Here is a 19,133-nt window from a genome sequence, read left to right as displayed (position 1 = left end):
TTGTAATAGAGCTGGAAGTCCGGAATTGTGATGCCATGTGTCTGGCTTATTTCACTCAGCAAATGTCATCCAGGCCCATCCGTGTTGTCACAAATGGTAAGGTTTCCTTTTTGAAGGCTGAGTAATACTTGCTTGTATGTATATACATCGCATTTTCTCTCCCCATTGACCGGCTGACAGACAGACATGTCGCCTCCAGGTCTCAGCTGATGCGAACAGTGATGCACCGAAGGTGGGCCGGCAGCTGGCTCTTCAAGATAGTCATTTCCTTTCCTTTGGGTCTACACCCAGAAGTGCGATTGCTGCATCACATAGGTGGTAACTCTGTTTTTAACTTTTTCGGGAAACTTCGGACTATTTCCCAGAGTGGCTGCCCCAGTTTGCATCCCCACCAGCAGGGCAGCAGGGATCCCTTGGCTCCATGTGCCCACCAAGGTTCATCTTTTGTCTTTTAATAACTGCCATCCTGACAGGGCTGAGGTGATAGCTCTTCATGGTTTTGATTTGCGTTTCCCTGAAGGTTAGTGATGTTCAGCACCTTTGCATCTACCTGCTGAGTCCCACAGGCCATTATCTTTAAGGGGAGCCTCACAACAGGGGAGAGTAAACATGTCCAGGGACATGTGACCCCCCTACATTGGAGAAGTAAGGGCCCCAAAAAAGTCAGGGGTGCCCGGAGATGGGGCCACTCCCTCGGTCTGGGGGAACCGAGAAAAGTTCCCAGGGCTGATGTGTGAGCCGGGATTTCAAGGATATCTATGTGTTTGCCAGATGGTTCCGGGTTCTTTATGAAGAGGACAGAGTATTTTTGAGGGCCCCTTTGAGAGGTTCCAGGGGTGTGTTTTGGCTGGATCTGCATGTGTGTGCAAGGAAGTAGTGGGAGATGAGGTGGGACAGCCAGTGTCCAGAAGAGCAGACCAGGAGCCTCCTGGCCAGACGTGTCATGGATTTTGGTCTTCGCGTTCTAGGTGACAGGGAGCTCTTAGAAGCGTTTCAGTTGGGGATGACATGGTCAGAATTTTATTTTTGAGCAATTATTGTGGCAGGTGGGTGGAGAAAGAATTCAAGGTGGGTCTGTATTGGAAGCAGGGAGACCTGTCACCCGACTGTCACGATCAATCATGAGGGAGAAGGTCAGAGATGGAAGGCAGGCGGTGGGGATGGAGGGCAGGAGGCGTGTGGGACATGCAGGACAGGAAAATGAACCGAAGTGGGGGAGGGATGGGAGACAGGAGAAAAAGGAGGGTCTGGACTTGAGCCTGGTGGGGGGGTGGGTTGTAGGGGGCTGACACTGCTCCGCTCTGACACGGGAGACCCTAAAGGAGAAGCACGTGTTGGCCGCAGTGGGGAGGAGGATGCATTTCATTTGGAATGTGTTGAGTTTGGAGGGTCTTCAAGAAATCCAGGAGGCAGCCAAAAGTATGTATCTGTGGTATTGTTCTTACTTACCTTATCTTGGATGAATAAATGTGAGCTTTATGATGCTGAGCTCTATTCCTTATGGTCAAACATCAAAAATGCCCCCCAAACCAGCTAAACACTTTCCCACACTGTGGGCAATACCAACGCTCACGCCTCTTCCTCTAGATTCCCCTCCCCTGCAGCTTCTGATGGGGGGGAGGTAGAATGGGGTCTGCGGGCGGTGGATTTGGGATGCCCTGGATAGTAAAGCCTCTTGCGTGTGTGTTGGTTGCAATAAAAGAGGCTCGTGGTGCCCTATGCCCTATTCTGATGACATCTGAACATCTTCAAGTCCATAAAACACTCTGTGGTTCTGTGAGCCGGACTGGACCCTGGCTTCTTTATATTGCTCTGAGCACATGAGGGAGGCCCCAGAGAGTCCCCTTCTTGAGCCACAGCATTCTGACTTCCCGAGTGGGAAGCCCACTGGGCTCAGTGAAAGGGGAGACAGAGGGGGATCTGGATGCCGACTGACAGGGGCTGGCCCCTCTTCTCTCTTTCTCTCTCTCGCTCTCTCGCTGCACATCCCTATTCCTTGGCTCTCGTTCGCATGAAAGGCCCCAAACAACGGCAGTGAGCACATCTGATGCCGTCCGTCCCTGGGGCCCCCGCCTCTGCCACAGTGACAGGGTTTGTAATCTGCTGGGGAAGGAATGCGGGAGGAGGAGGCTGTCCTTAGAGGGCAGGGCCACCTGCAGGCCCGCTGAGTTCAGAAGAACAAGGCTGCTAGCAGCTTCTTCCCCTGGCTGGTGCAAGACGGAATGAGACAGAGGCCAGGGAAAGAAAGGGGAGCTTGTGACCCGCTCTGGCCTGTCCACAGGGGCTGGGACCCGGGAGAGACTTGGGCTCTTCTTCGAGGGAAAATAAGGAATTTTAAATGGAAAGGTCACAGCGCAGTCTGTTCGCAGCGTCTGCTGGCGTGCATGCAGGATGGAGCTTCTTGCCAAACCAGAGCGTGGACGCGTTGGCATCAACATCCCCAGAAATTTTAGCACCTTGGAGCTTCCAGAGGCAGAAACGGGGACCTCTTTTCTGTCTGCTGTCTTAGGACAGTAGTGAAGGCTTTGCACACTGAGCCCTGGAACTTAGAGTACCCCGGAGTGCTCGGGAACAGAGCAGGTAGCCACTTTTCTATCTGCTTCCTGAGGGCGAAGGCCTGACCTGTGACCTCTGGTTCACGGGCCATTTTCCCCTCCAGGGAAAGATACTCTCTGTCCCCAGGAAAGCTGGGGCCAGGTGACATGGGCTTCCAGCCACTTCTTATAAGGAAGCTATTTTTCCTTGGATGTGCCCTGAGCACAACTTTGAAATTCTGGAATGAAAAAAAAAAAAAAGCACAAAAGGGAGTTATCTTTAACACTGTATGGTTAGCAACGTGTCTGCACGCGCCTACGAGGAAAGCAAGCTGGAGATGATGACGCTCATTTCCAGATAGGCATGAGAATACCATGTGCGTGTGAAGAAGCAAAGGACAGAGGGACTGGCCAGAGGTCACATGGCTAGGCTGTGGCCAAGAACCCAGACGTCCTGGCTCCTCTCTCTGCTCCTTGTTTAACTGAAGAATATTTCTCGAGCATTTACAGTGTATTAGGCAATAGGCACGCAGGCAGTTTCTTTCTTTTTTTTTTTTTTTTTAATTTTTTTTTATTGTTATGTTAATCCCCATACATTACATCATTAGTTTTAGATATAGTGTTCCATGATTCATTGTTTGTGCATAACACCCAGTGCTCCATGCAGAACGTGCCCTCCTCAATACCCATCACCAGGCTAACCCATCCTCCCAACCCCCTCCCCTCTAGAACCCTCAGTTTGTTTTTCAGAGTCCATCGTCTCTCATGGTTCGTCTACCCCTCCGATTTCCCCCCCTTCATTCTTCCCCTCCTGCTACATTCTTCTTCTTCTTTTTTTCTTTCTTAACATATATTGCATTATTTGTTTCAGAGGTACAGATCTGAGATTCAACAGTCTTGCACAATTTACAGCGCTTACCAGAACACATACTCTCCCCAGTGTCCATCACCCAGTCACCCCATCCCTCCCACCCCGCCCCCCACTCCAGCAACCCTCAGTTTGTTTCCTGAGATTAAGAATTCCTCATATCAGTGAGGTCATATGATACATGTCTTTCTCTGTTTGACTTATTTCGCTCAGCATAATACCCTCCAGTTCCATCCACGTCGTTGCAAATGGCAAGATCTTATTCCTTTTGATGGCCATGCAGGCAGTTTCTGTCTGCCCTCCATCAGGATCTATGTGACAGCGAGCACAGGAGTGGAGATGAAAGATCATGGGGTATGGTGTCCAGCTGACAAGGGCTCCCCCTGAGCCCAGCAACATAGCCACCCGGGGTCCCCTCAACTGTCTGAGCCTTGCTTTCCCAATAGGAAGAATGGGGATTATGATCCCTGTGACAGAGGGGTGCTCTGAAGATTTTAAAAGGGTTCTTTCCCATGTTGGGTTGGCTTGATGACCTTAGGCAAATTTCATCAGAACTCTTGGAAAAGAAGGTAAATGAATCCCAAATGCCATTTCTAGCAGGTGACCACAGGGTCTCCCAAAAGAGAGAAATCTTTCTTATCCTCCAAATGATGGCACGTTTGACTGGGAAATAAGAGCTTTGCTCTCCTACAGGGCTGCCTGTTAATTCAGTTTGCTCGGCGGTCCGGTCATCTGACTCCAGCCAGTGGAATCTTGGGGTGGAAAAGACAGAACAGAGCCATTCTGGAAAGCCACATCACTGGCAGAAGCCAGTGTCCCAAGTTCCAAGTGTAAATCGTCTTCTAATTAGGAATAATTATGCCCCCAAATGGGGCTGCATGGATGCGAAGGCATCTCACAAATTGCCGATTAGTTTCATAGCAGCGATGGTATTTAGTGCCACTCCAATTCATGGAAAAATGTGTTGGAAATGGCCCATCTTCAGCTGCTCAAAAAAAAAAAAGAAAGAAAGAAAAAAGAAAAAGAAAAGGTCGGGGATGAGAAGCTCAGAAGAGGGGGCAGATGGGGTAGGAGACCAGGGAAACATTTGCCCTTTTTCTTGAGAGTGTGCCGTCATGACGGAGTGTGGGGCACGGAGTGACAACGGGGAGGAATTTTGATTTTATTCTGGTTGTAATGGAAAGGTCGGGCAGACTTGAGAGCAGGTGAGGGATATGGTCTAGTAGATCTCTTTAAAAGATTACCCTGCTCCTTCTGGAGAATGGCTACAGGTGGAGGCAAGAGGAGACGCAGGTGGAGGGGTGGAGGGCTATTATAGTCGTCTACGTGGCAGGTGAGGGACCGGGGTGACAGTGGTAGCAGTGGCTCCTGAGTGGACTTTATTTTTTTTAAAGATTTTATTTATTCATTTGAGACAGAGAGGGCACGAGCAGGGGGAGAGGCAGGGCAGAGGGAGAGGGAGAGAGAGAAGCGGGCTCCCAGCCGAGCAGGGAGCCCGATGCGAGGCTCGATTCCAGGATCCCAGGATCATGACCTGAGCCGAAGGCAGACGCTTCACCGACTGAGCCCCCCCAGGCGCCCCCTGAGTGGACTTTAAAGATCATGCAGACCGAGGTGGCCGATGACCCAGATGTGACAGGGAGAGAGGAGCGAAGGATGACCAGCAGGGTGTTTGGTCTGAGAACTCAGGTCCGCAGCAGCGCCGCCTCCTGAGATGGGAACGCTGGGGAGCATTGGATTTCTGTTGGGGGGAGTGGTCCAGAGTACTTTTCAAGACATTCTAGAATCTGAATGTCTGTAACATCTCTAGGTGGAGATCTAAACTATAGATATGAATACATGAGTTCAGAGTGTATAGAGGAGGTTGGACCCAAATATAAAACTTAGGGGGTAATCGGTGACTTAGGGTCAAAGGATTGGGTGAGATATGGTAGATGAGGTAGCGAGTGAGGGAAACCAAGAAGAGGTCCCCAGGCCCTCCATGTGTCTGCCCACCTAGCCATCCCCCCATCCATCAGCCATCCACTCTTCCAACTAGCTGTCCCTCTGTCCATCCAACAGCATTTTGTAAATGCTCTCTTTGGGTCTGAAGCTGGGTGCTGGGATTTAAAGGTGAACAGTTATATAGCCCCTGTCCTGGAAAAGCTCACAGAGAAGGAGAGAGAGCACACATAAAATATAACAAAGCCTGGTAAATTATCTGATAGACATGTGTACACACGGGGCGGGATCATGGAGAAGTCCCCTGTTAACTCTGCCGCTGGGGAGAGTTTACAAAGGCTAAGAAGAGGTTTCATTGAAGATACACCTCAGAGGAGGGTGACCAGGGTCCCAGGAAGAAGGAAGGGCATGTGGGAAGAGAGCTCATGGCGGCTCTGTGGGGGAGGAGCACGAAGACCTTCGGTGCAGAAGTCGTGTGAGGTCCGTGGTAGGAGGGAGTGTGCCAGGGACCAGAGGCTTTGTGTGCTGGGCTACGGAATCCGGGCTTTTCCTGTGGGCCACTGTTCTAAGCTGAGGGTTTTCAAAGGGGACACAGCTGGATTTCGGTTTCCAAAATGTCGCTGGATCTAGGGAAGAGAGTTGTCAAATAAAAATCCAATCTGGATTCAGTAAGGAGAGATTTTTATGGACGAAACTTATTTCACGGGGGCGACAGGGACTATTATAATAGGGGAAGAGGCAGCAAGAGTTTTTCTTCCATAGGGAGGAGGACACAAAAGCAGGGAGTCAGGAGGTGAGGTGAAGGGGGCTGGCTTGTGGTTGGACAGGTCAGAGGGTGTGAGGTTAGCCTAGTCCCAGGGCGAGGGTGTGTGCTGGCATAGGCTGACCGTGTTCGGGGGCCCAGGAGGAGGAGAGAAGCTTACTCGACGTTTGGTCGGCAAGCATATTGTTCTGATCAATCTGTGGGGACAGGAAGTTCAGCTAATCATTTATGAACAAAGACGGGGAACCTGGAGGGTGTGTGTCTGGCCATGGTGTAGGGAAACAGTGGGGGGTGTCCGCGGGTCCTATAAAAGTCATGTGGAAAAGAGCAGTTCTTTGCAGGAAGCAGTTTCCTGGAATTCAGAAGGGAGGGGAAGTCTTTAACCACCACTTTTTTTCCACCCCCCAGAATCACGAGTCACAGAAGCTTGGTGAAGGTCAACATTATCAGGGTCAAGGCTGCGAATGTGGGGAGTGCACAGAAGACCAGAACCAGGTAAGGGACGCTGGCAAAGCTTGCTGGTAAAATCCAGAAGCTGAGCCGAGGATTCTTCGAGATTCAACGATTCCTTCTACACTGCTGTAGGGCACAGAGGGGGAAATCGAGTCATCTGCCCTTTGTACGCATACTAAGCCTGCCCGAAACGTTAGTGGTGCATGCCTACCACAGCAGTAACATGGACAACAAAGACCACGACTCCATGTCTCGTTTTCATATCAATCGGCAGAAATTAGTTTTATTAGAAAAATGAAATTTTCCTGTATTTACATTTTTACACCATAGGACTGGGCACTTTTGTTGCCTTGGGAGTTATGTACACATCAGTTTGCACACACATTTCAAACCCCATTCCTTAAAACAGTTGATAACACGTTGAACAAAAAGAAAAGACATACTACAAGAAGACAACCATAGTATATACTTTCTCTATCATAGAAAGGTGTTAAGCAAACGTGTAATTTTGTAGCTATGCTTGGAAATATTGACTACAGTTATCAGCACTTCCTCATGCAGTGGATTAAAACATGACAGGTAGAAACTGACGTGATTGGTAAGTGAACGTCTGTTCCCCAATGAGGACCACTGAGTAGAGCACCCAGCTTGCTTGGGGTTCCACCATACAAGAGATCAAGCCAGTTCTGAAGTGGGTTTTGGACTGTGTTTGAGTGTGTCACTGTGAATGGGAACCCCTCTGCATATGGAGGTCGATCCTGCCCATGTTGGGTGGAAGATGGACTCAGACATGGGTCCTCAAAGCTGCTTTATTCCATGACTTCCTGTGGGTAATGACCAGCTTGTGGATTACGTAGGCAATGGGTCTCATAACGTGACCGAAAGATGAAGAGTTGACTCTCTTTTTGTGTCTGAGAAGGCCACTGTTTGTCTCTGATGATCTGGTTCTTACTCAAACCACCGGTGAGACTTGCCTAATTCTTTCTGAATCTTCAGCTTGAAATATATATACTATACATAAACACATATGCACAAACATTCTATTGTGATCAACTACAGTAAAGTCTACCGACTAAATAATTTGGCAAGTAGATGCTTTTAAGTTGGTTTGAGCAGGGGAATGAACAAGATGAAGATTTGGGGCTCAAGAACAACTGATAAATCTTTGGGGAACCTCAGGCTTGGAAGGCATCTGAGCCACGTCTAGCCACGTAATTCGTGGTATCAAGTAATTTCCTGAATTTGCTATGAAAATGTTATTCTTGACCTTATCTCTGATTGGGGGAAAAAGAAAAAAAGGCAATTGGCATCCTTTCCCAGTGAAAAATGTGGGGAACGTGAATGTTACAAGTGCCCCCTTCATCTTTGCAAATCCACCAGAATTTTCAAAGATGATCACCTGAATTTGACGCAGAATAGTCTGAATCTTCAATTTCTAAACTGGAACATTTCCTTAGTGGCCATGGCTTCAGAGCTGTGTCTACAAACCTAATAAACTTAAAGAAGGTTTTTTTTTTTTTTTTTTAAAGAAAATGGGTTTTAAAAAGTCAATACCGCTCATTTATTTGACTTAGCTTAACTGAGAATAGAAATAATTCAATAGGTCTTAGATGTAATGTAATGTAAAAACCTCAGTCGAATTTGAAAGGCTATGATTATTTTTCATGGAAAAACTGACAATGTTTTTATATTTCTGGACCTTCACTATTTGCTCAGCTATCGATAGTCTTTGATTTGAGCCCTTTAAAAGCTTGAAACAGCAAAATGTCAGATCAATGAGAAGCATTTAAAATGCCAAAGACAAACTTAACGTTCGCTGGAGAACAATTAACCTTATTAATTTAAAAGGCAGCTGTGGTATTGGCTACGTATTACGTTAATATTCCTTTGAAGGCTCATCTTAAATCCTTCCCAAAAGGTGTGGTAGAGAATTAACTGGGGGAGGTTATGACCCAGGGCTATGGCTAATGAGGAATGTTCTAGACTTGCAGAAATGCAAACTTATTGTTTCATGGACCTGGTACCTAAGAGGGATTGATGAGTGATCATCTCAGTTTTGTCTTCTCTCTGCAATACTGCTGTCACCTTATTTAAGGAAGTTAATCTGAGAAATGACTCCATTGCAAACAGTTTGGTTCTGGCTCCCTGGAGGGCTGTGTGCTTTGAAATACAGCCCCAGAGAAGAAAGCCTACTGGCCAAATGGCTCTTTTGAGTGTTCCAGTTTCCGCACAGCTCAGCACCTCTGGGAGAATGTTGTCACGCACTTGTAGACCCAACGATGGGATCTTAAAATAGGTATTAAATAATGATAACTTTTCTGGCTTAAGAGACTTTTTGCTGCCACCTTGAAAGATGTAAACAGCTAGAGAATTTCTCAGGGACAGTGACAAGGGTGCTTTGTTAGATTCACTGACCCTCCAGAAGGACTGAATCGCAGAACCTCCCAGAAAAACATTCCTTCAAATCTGAGCTCTGTTTCCTCACCTACGAAATGGGCCTAATGTGGCCCCAATTCACAGTAAATAGAAATGCCTGGCGGGGGGAGGGTGGCTTAGAACCGGAGCGGTGCAAGAAAGGGGTGCACAGGCTCAGTGTTGCGCCCACATCTCCCCCCCACCCCCCAATGCATTACGCATGCCGTCATGTTGGACTCTCAGAAAGCATCATGGAAACATTCTAATTCAACACTCATTAGTGAGGCAAACTGATCAAGGTAACAGTAGTTATCTTGGTGCCAGGGACAGCCTCTTGCAAATACCGTGACCTTTCTGAAAATGGGCCACAGTGTTTAGGAGGGCTCTGATGGGGGGCCACGGGGCGGTGTGGGGGCCTGCACACTTGGGAGGGTATACTACTTGCACGTGTTGAATGGAAGGAACCCTGAAGTCTACGGAGAAAAAGAAGAGAGACTCGGAAGGGGATATTTAAAATTAGGCACATGCTACAGAGTAACTCCCCAGCAACCAAAAAAGTGAATGCAGAGTGCAAGGGTATGGGGAGAGACACAAACAGCATTCAAGTGTCAGAAGGGATGTGAACAGAGGTGAGATCCCCAGGAGTTCTCAATACACCCCAAACCAGACGACGAGGGGGTAGGACACTAACAAACCTCCTCCCTGCAGAGGCTGAAGCTCAAGAGAGAGCCCCAGGGGACCTCAGAACAGCATATCTCTCTTTCCGACTTTTATTCTGACCTCCGTGGCAGAGATCAGGCACTTCAAGAATACGCCCAACATGAGGGATTTATTAGCAAACTCCTGTTGCTGATGAGGCTGAGAACAACCTGAGCCTCAGTTTCCTTATCTATAAAATGGGAGCAACCGTACTTCTATCCTATGGTTATTTTGAGGATCTCATTCTAGGATGCACCTAGAATACAGTCTACACTCAATGCGGATCCCTTTCGATACTTCCAAGCTCAGGTGCTGACCCCAGGCGTGCACGGGAGATCAGCAGAGGATCCCACATTCCTGGCAATGCCCAGAGCAGGATGGATGGAGAGAAAAGACGCTCCCTCTGCACCCTCCATCTTCCCAAAACACACCTTGACTCCTTCCGCCGTCTCTCTGCCCCATTTTGTCTCTAGGGAACCTGATGCGCTCGCTTTTGTCAGCCGCACAGTAGGCACTTGGGACTCAACGAGGAATTCTCCCCACTCCCTTCCCTGATACATTTATACCCTGAACGATCCAAGGTATTCTTCCTAAGACAAAAATAAAATCAAACGAAAAAGCTTTCAGTAAATAGCTTTTTTTTTTTTTTTTTTTTACATCGCAGTCTGTTTTCTAATCCTTTGGGGGATTCTTTTCCGCCTTTTCTGGAAGCCCACGTCATAAAGCAGGGCTGCAAGGAGGCAGGATCTGGCAAGGGCTGGAGAACCTGGCGGAACCAGATCCAAGCCTCCTGCACACAGATGTGGGAGGGCAAGTCTGGTCACCTGTTTAGATGCTCCTGGGTTTCCCATGTACTGTCTTTGAATGTTCAAAGAATCAAGGGTATCTCCCCAGGAGCACCAACTATATTCTCCAAGGTTACTTACGGGTCTAGGGAAGGATGGGTTGGTTGGTTGGATCGTGGAATCAGTGTGATATTTATTTCCTGGCAAGAACTTGATTTATCATTTCTACTTTTTACACTCCGTCTGTGTTTGGGTTTTGTGGGCCTTCGGTGGTCTTTTGTGTTAGGGAGCTGAATTTCTAGACCGAGTATGCTGCTGATGAGAAGAGTGTGTTTTCTATCCCCTTTGCATCTCCCAACCCCAAATCGGCCTTAAAAGGAGAGTAGATACTCGGTCAAGTGCTATCAGCTGATCAGTGTCCTTTGTTCATCCTTGGCTCACGAGAAATAGAACTCTATCACCTCAATGATCACCACCGGCTTTCATCTTTGGTTTGAGGTTTTAAACTATATCCCTTGTTGGTTCTTCCCAGGAAATAAGTCCCTGAGAAAAGTTTTCTCTTCTCCAGGATTCTGAGGCAGGGAGTGTTGGGGAGCTTAAGGGACAACCAAATCTAAAGAGGGGGTGTATGGGTCTGTATAAGGCAAGAGGGAAGGAAAGCAGGGGCCATTCTGTGAGGTTCTCTGGCTCTTATCCCAGAGGGACCTGGAGAAACTTTTGAGAGAAACCTAGAACTGAGTCAGCCTGGGGAAGGGAACCAGGCAAGGAATTAGTTGGACCATGCATGAAGGTCTTGGTTTCTAGATACTGTTGATCTGATGATTCCATACAGATTATGCCCCTTCAGGAGCTCAATCTCTTAATTTTCTCATCTCCATTCCTCCAAATCTTGGCATAGTTCTAGAGGTTCTATTTTTCTAAGACCCTTCTGGGCAGGCACCTTTAGCTGATGCTCTATCAAGAGTACTTTTGGGCGCAGAACAAGTGGGGATGGGGAAGAGGATAAGGAATTTAAACAGGGATTCTGCCCTTCGGTGGGTTCACAGAAATTGCCCACGTGTCCCTATCAGCATCGTCTTCAGAAGTTGATGTGAGAGGAACATGTATCACACCCCGAACCCCAGATAGCTTTTCTGAAAGGAGGCCAAGAACACCAGCACCCAAATCCCACTTGGGCCCTGCCATCCTCCCTAGAACATAATTTTTTTTAAAAATAAAAACAATAGCTCTCTTCCTAAATGTCAGCCCATCGATAACCAGAATGGGTTTCCCACATGTTAATAACCATCATCACAACTTAATTTTTAACATAAACTTTACATTATATACAGTTGTATTTGGATGACACACTTGCCGTGTGTGGTAGAAATCAAGCATGTATATAGAGTATGTACACGCGTACACGAGCATTGGTATTGGCAGGAGGAGGGCCTTTTCTCTCCTCCGATGTGTATCAGGTGGCCAACTGCCCTCATCTGCTATGACTCAATGCGAACACAGTACGATGTGAAGGGGTGAGATGGAAAAGCACACCCGCGTGTTGGTGTAGACCCCACCGAACCTCTCACCCAGCACTTCCGACCCTGCCGACCAAAAGAATGCGGGGCATCCGTGAGGTCTAATTTTGTCTCAAGTGAAAATACTGCTTTTGCACTGAAAAGCACTGTCACGTGGAATCCTTAACTCCTATTAAACACCAACCCAATGAGTTGCGTTTCCACGGACTCGGTCCCCCCCGCCACCCCCATCGAACTCCAATTCCGTCCACTCCAGCCGCGGTTCATACAGACGGGCTCTGCTTCAGAAACAACTCCTGTCCCCTTTGCAAGGATTCACATGCGACATCTATGCACAAGCAAACAGGACAGGGATGCGCCTGAAGTTAACACATCTGTTCAGCCCTTCTGAAAGATATTTGGGTTTCTCCAATTTGTGTTTATTTAGGTCTTACACCGTATGGGATTTCAGTGCAAGGTATTTATTTATATGACAACTGATTATTAGAGCTGCACTGTTTAGGTTTAAAGGAGATAAATTTTTAATCACCATTTAATTAACACCAACCCCCCCCCTTTCATTAGCATTTGCAAAGAATTCAGGGCATTTGTCATTTCCTGAGAAGGACGCAGAATATTAAATACACATCAGTGGCAGGCATATCAAACAGAATAAACAATGTGGGGCTATATGGCTGCTAGGGATCTTTTGACTAATTAACTGCCTTGGCCAGAGTCCCATTTAAGTGAAACTATTTCTTTGGAAACAAGGTGTAATTTTCTTGTTTCTCCCTTGAAAATAAGTGTGAGTCAAATGTGACTGATTTTGCTGCAGTGGGTGCATTTTAATGGTCTCCTCAGAGCAGCTGAGTATGAAAAGTTCTCAGGCTCTCTGTGACAGGGGAGAGAAACCAGGTATAATCCCCAAGACCCCCGTCACGGTGCTGGCTGCCATTACAGAGTGAAATTGCAAAGGACGGGAGAGTGGGGAGATCATAATCCTGTACCTCTGGAGGGAGCCTTGCTGGCAGAAAAACAGACCCGTTAGGGAGCTGTCTTCTGGGAGCACTGAAGCCAGAAGTAGTCTGAAACCTGCAGGTGGAAGGACCAGGTAGACTATGTTCTAGGAACTCCAAGGGCTCCAGGGTAGAATTCATGCCCCAGAAGACTCTCTTCTTACCCAGACTATTTTAAGTTGGGCATGTGTGTACCGTTACTCATCGACAGAAACGTGATCACCTGCATTTAGGCATACCTGTTGGGCCCTTCTCAGGTGGAGAAGGCCACTTAGAGTCACTGCGGTACCGTTACGGATGCCAGCTCTGGCTTGAGTCAGGTGAAACTCGGGCACGATTCGGGGGCTCAGGCATGCTGGCTCTTTGGCGTGAACAGCTCCCAGATCTCAGGCGGGGATGTCACAGGAACCCTCTGTAAGGGATCCAGAGTTGGAGGGCTTTCTATTTATGTCTTTGACCTTCTGCTTCCAAAGAACAGAACTGACTTGAATCACCTTCGAATAGCTCTATGTCATTATCTTTCACTTGGCAGATGGCCTGTCTGATCAGCGGTCAGTTTTCTTATGCTTGGGATCATCACAATTAAGAGTCGATGAATTTGTGGAGGAGGAAAATTATGTATTCATTATAGATAGCATTCCAATGCTCAGTGTTTATTTTTAAAAATGCGTTGGGTATTAAAGGAAGCACGGTACTGTTGGTTCTTCCAAAAGCCCCATTTTTAGTTTAGTTTTTTTTTTTAATCTAAAGAAGCATAGGGTTAACAGCAGAAATAATGCTGTTGTTAGAAGAAGGGTTTTTGATCTATGGAACAGTTCTGAGTGTAATTCGCGTTCTCCCTGGAGGTCTCTGTCACTTTTGGCAGCCCCCTCTGGGTTTTGAGGACACAGGAGGAAGACAGAAAGCCTCTTTGGATTAATGACATACCACTGCTCTCTGTGCTGGGGAGACTTTTTAATTCATTTCATGTCATGACATGCCAGTCTTGTGGGGGAAATGAGGTGATCCTGGCTGGGGGAATGTAGGTCTGGAAAGCAATGGGAGGGCAAAGGCAGGAAGTTCTAAAAGACAAGACAGCCAGGAGTGTGCCTAAGAGTAGGAATGGAGGTGAGGCCCTTCAGTCTGGGCTTCTCCATTCTTGGGCCTTGGGGCAGCAGAAGTGCAACATCCGAGAAAGAAAATGCAACGTTCAGATACATTTGTCAGCAGTGCCTAGCCCTCCCCTTCCGACGGGAAGACCTACTCGCCCATGGCCTCCTCTGCCTCCCCACCGATGATGCCGAAACTTACTGCAACCACTTATCATTACTGGATGCACCTGCCCAAAGATGGAGCCATTCGCTGAATCCTCGAGCTCTAAGAGAATAATTTCTGGCACCTGCCCGCTCGCAGGAAAACACTACCTACAGAACAGAACATGCTGTAAGTAAAAGAAACAGGGTGACTTTTCAACCTGCCACTCTGTGCCCTTCTCCAAGAACCCAAAGCAAAATGCAGGAGGAAACCAGGAGAAGGGCAGGCTAGTTTGCCCAGGCTGTTTGCAGCGTGTCGCCAGACTCAGCGACTCTACAGGACCAGATGGCTAGTTATCCTAGCTATTTCAGGGACATTCGTAAAGTTAAAATACACTAAATTAGAACTATATAAAAATGTTTAATATTGTCTGTGGGTTTTATAATATTTAATTTTTAAACTACAAAATTCTGGTCTGTTATCGCATAACAACTACCTTTGTGTTCTCAGCATGCTCTCGGTGTCAGGCCCTGTGCTGAGAGCTTCCCATGCGGCAGACTCCCCTTCCTCCCCCAGTGGTTTTAAATGAGTCTCATTCCAGGTCACATAGGCACAGGTCTGAGTAAAGTAAGAATGAGACAATGGGGGGGGGTGACTTGGAAATGACAAATGCTTTGGAGAATTTTTCATAGATTCCCGTTGGTGCTAGTGAAGCGGTTTTGACTCCAAAAGAGCGAAAATTTCAGAAGAGAGAAATCATTTTTGCCACCAAAGGTGACCCACAATTTGGAGGATGCTCAGGGTGGATGCATGAGTGTCTCTCACGTTTTGAAGGCTTTTGATCTGAGGAGTTTGGGGTGGAAACGAGCATCCAACTGAATTTCATGACGTGAAGGAAGAGAAACGCAACAGGTAGCGCTAGGCTTCAGCAGATGGCTGGCGTTGAACTTCTTACAGATCACAGGACACATTTGGCTGCTGGTGGGTGCCACCATGTTAACAGCTCTGGGAATAGCAACACACGTAATTAGATGCCACCCTGGCCTTTCGGGGACGGAACGAGTTATGGTCAGTCTGGGAGGGAAGAAGGGGTAACAGATACTATACAACCCTGAGTCGTCACCAGAGGGGGGCGCAAACTTACGTACACAGGAGTCTTCAGGATAAACTACCACAGCCGCTGTGTCAGAGACAGGAGGTCCACAAATTAGATATCAGAGACATGGGTGTGTTTGTGCAGCTCTGAACAAGACCATCGAAGCCAAGGGTGAGAGAGTGTTCTGTGAGACGCACAAGCTGACATCCAAAGAGATGCTCAGAGCTCTCCGCCTGAGGGCCCTTCTGGCTCCTTACTCCAGATGTGTCTTGGAAATGGACTCTAATGAAGGTAGCATAGTGACTGTGAACACACAGATTTGCTATTCTTTGGGGGGGAGCCTGGAGTTCTGGGGTTGGGCCTGGGCAGTGATGGGAGGCATAACATGAAGGCTGAAAACGGGTACGAGGCCAAACTTCCTAATCTCTTGCACGTCAATCTCGCTACAGTGCAGACGCATTCGTAACTGTTTTGTCTGAGTCAGGGGTACATGCATACCATATTGCTTATTTGGAATGAGAGAGACCGCTAGGCATTTCTGATGAGGGGAGCACATGGTGGACCGGTCTTAATGGAATTTGGAATATAGGAAATCATAGCATCACCATCAGCATCCAACGCATTCTTATTGCCAACATACCTAGTGGGCGTGTCCGGGAGACTTGCCCTTGTGTGTGTTTGTGTTTTTGGTTCAGGACTCACCTATCTGGTATCTGCCATGCTCAGCACGCGCCTCACAAGATTCCTTGAGTGGAAGACTATGGCATGGAGCCATGTGCAAAAGAACCAACAAAAAAAAAATACCTTCCTAAATCCTCTTCCTCTTGGCAGGGCACCATCGGACATCCGACATTTACCCTCCAGCACATCGGCCAGTTACGTATGTTTCCCTATAGATAAAACATTAATGGAAGGTTTTAAACATCAGATTCAATACTAGGCATTTTCTTGTACACACGTCTATTGCTGCAGGAATTCAAAACCCTGGGGGTAGAGTACATACTGTTCTTATTTGCAGCATAAGGCATAACATGCTCCGAAATGTACACGTCGTTGTGGCCTCGACTGTCCCTGGAGCAGTACGATGCCGTTGACCTCAAGGACGATCGAAGGTAGCTGTCGTTCACGGCCTGGGACGGCAGCGAATGTTTGTAAGGGTCCGAGGGGCATCTCCCGATGACTAAGCGTCGGTCGTCCCCATAGCAACGGAGGAAAGGGTTATCGGAGGCGTGGTCCGGCAAGAGGGACTTGCTCCGCTTGCTGTCCTCCAGACCCTGGGGGAAGAGGGCGCTCTTGTTCCCCGAGAGTTTGCTGGAGGGGACGCTAAAGAGACTCCCATACAAATTTCCCTCCAGAAGCCGTTCCCGGTCCTTGAGGCTGATGCTCCTGGAGGGCCTGCTGAGGTCTGTCTCCCTGGGCTTGTCGACAATGTTATCGTAGGAGTGCTGACGGCTGATCCTGAGCTTGTTCTTCTGGAACTGGAGGGTGCTGTTCTGCGCCCAGTCCTGCTGGTAGACCTCCTCCTGGGCGGCCGGGCTCCCCGTCTCCTGGAGCATCTGGTCTTCGTCAATGTCATAGAGGTTGCCCATCCGCAGGCAGGCATCGCACTTGAAGGGGGACCGCACGGTGAAGTGGCCCGAATAGGTGGGCAGGTTGGACAGGCAGCTCCGGCAGTGCGTGGAGTTCTGCCGGTACCGGTCGCTGCCCTCGCTGTGAGGGGAGCTCTTGTCTTTCAGGGTGAAGTGCTTGGCGTAGAATTTATGTTTCTCATTGTTGGGGAGCGCATCCTCATTGTGCAGGGGGTTCCTGTTCGTGGGCAGTGCGGGGTCGCCCTTGCGGAAGTTTTCGCTGGGGTCCTGGTAGGTGTCTGGGAAGTCCACGTTCTCGGGCAGGGCCATGTTTTCAACAAACTGGGGCGGGTCCAGGTGGAAACTAGGTTCCTTCTCGCCATCAATGGTGTAGATCTTGTCCCTGGGGGAGCTCGCTTTGGTTTTCAGATAGGAGCGCTCGACCTCGCTGCAGTCTTTGGGGTATTTGGAGGCCACAGACCTTTTGAAGTTGTCCTTGGTCTTGTGGTTCTTACTGTTGTCGGGCTCCCTGTGGCACGTGGCCCGACTCGAAGTTTCTGAGATGTCCGAGTGGGCCACCTCTTCCGGAAGGTACCGGGGACTCTTGAGGGAGTGGGTCCTATTCTCCACCGCTCCCTCATCCCTCTGGGACACTGGGTTCTGGCTCAGTGAATCTTGGCGCAGCGATTCCATGGATTTCTTCCAAAGCTGCCGGGGCCTGGAGTTCGCTTTGGACTCTGTGCTCACGGCCACCTCCACCGTGTTGGGGTTGGACTCATTGAGAGTAAGTGGGTGCTGTCCCTGGAACACGTAGTTATTGAGGTTGTCCTTGTGCCTGTTGGCCACGAATGTCTGCAGCTCATTCATGTTGTCCCCAAAAATGTTGTCTTTCCCCTGAAAGGATCTGTTGTCTGAATAGATCAAATTTCCCTTATCAGAAACCATGTCCATGATGAGGGAACCTCTTTGGATGAAGTCAGCAGCCCTTTTGGGGGAATCCACTCTTGAGGAGTTCACGTTGGACACGTCAGAGATGTTTTTGGCTGACCGGAGGAGTTTTAACATGTTGCTCTGGGATCCGGTCAGGTTGAAGTCCGGAGACTTCTTCTTCTCCTCGATGTGCACTCCATGGATGCAGCTGTAAATGCCCTGTGGGAGCGAACACGAGACACGGTCAGCAGCAGCAGGAACATGAAACAACCGCACACCCGGCCTTCACCTGCAAAGGCGGGATGTGTCCTTCCTGGAGGAGCCTTGGAGGGGATCTTGAAGTCCAATCTGAATCCCGGGAATGTTTCCTAAATCTATGAGACCAGTAAGCGCCCAGCTTCTCTCATCTCTCTGATTAAAGATTATCCCAACACTTTACCGAACAGTTACATGTGGAGTCTGAGAAAAGGCATCGACTAATGCTCATGTATCTTATAAAGTTCTTGGTGCCTCCAAATTAGCACGGAAGGATATTGAATTGATACCTGGGGCACTAGCTCATCTTTTGCTGTAGTTTACCAGGATCATCTTTGGAGTCTGGATACCAGAGTGAGAAAACCCTTTCCGGTTACTCTAAGGCTGGGCATAAAAATCCATGGGTGATCACTCAGACATTTTGGGGAAGGAAAGATAGAGAAGCTGGGCTAGAAGGAGCAGTTGCAGGGGACTAGTCTTGCCACCATGTGGGGATGTTAGCCTAAGAGTGAAACCATCATAGAAAAGAGCAGAGCACAGGGGATGGACAGACAGGACACGCTTTGAACCCCTGGGGCCACCACTTGAGACTTTTCATAGATGCCACTGAATATATCCTTTTGTGTGTGTGTGAGTGTGTTTGACACAGAGTTGGGTGCTAGCCATTAGGAACAGTGGAGCATCCCGAGAACACTGTAATGCAGCACTGAAATCCACCCAAGGACGGAGTGACTTTGGGACTTCTGGGTGGCTCAGACATAAGCACCCCCAACTGTGGGTCCCTTGTTTTCCATGCTGCCTTGTTCCTTTCTTAAAGATAGCTGTTTACTTTTACTTCAAAGTAACTCAAGAGCTCTTACTTCATGGTGCAACGGTAGGCAAGGCGGCTTTGGGGGGGGGACATTGTGATTTGTGTCCCTCTTTCCCCACTGCTGGCCCCAGATTTTGGCAGCCGTACCTAAAGGGGACGATCAGAACAAGGCCCTCCCAGGATGGACAGGGAGCCAGCCCAAGAAGGGGTCTGTAAGGCAAACGTGGAGGCCGCTGCTGACTGGGGTGTGAACTGGTGGAAAGGGTGCGT

At 48.5% G+C, this 19,133-nt stretch overlaps 1 protein-coding gene across 1 annotated transcript in view; it reads right to left on the bottom strand.

Annotated features, from left to right (window-relative positions):
* Positions 1-6,809: 6,809 nt before the first annotated feature.
* The window catches only part of GRIN2A (glutamate ionotropic receptor NMDA type subunit 2A), a 379,633-nt gene continuing 367,309 nt past the window's right edge, over positions 6,810-19,133 (bottom strand). The window contains exon 14 of the mRNA XM_036070595.2: positions 6,810-18,016. Within this exon, the coding sequence (XP_035926488.1) occupies positions 16,217-18,016 (1,800 nt within the window). The 3' untranslated portion in view covers positions 6,810-16,216. The remainder of the gene's footprint in view (positions 18,017-19,133) is intronic.

The sequence above is a fragment of the Halichoerus grypus genome, chromosome 6 (assembly GCF_964656455.1).
Source record: "Halichoerus grypus chromosome 6, mHalGry1.hap1.1, whole genome shotgun sequence".
NCBI classification, from domain to species: domain Eukaryota; kingdom Metazoa; phylum Chordata; class Mammalia; order Carnivora; family Phocidae; genus Halichoerus; species Halichoerus grypus.
Note: the sequence above shows the minus strand (reverse complement) of the source record. Positions and strands in the feature narration are given on the sequence as shown.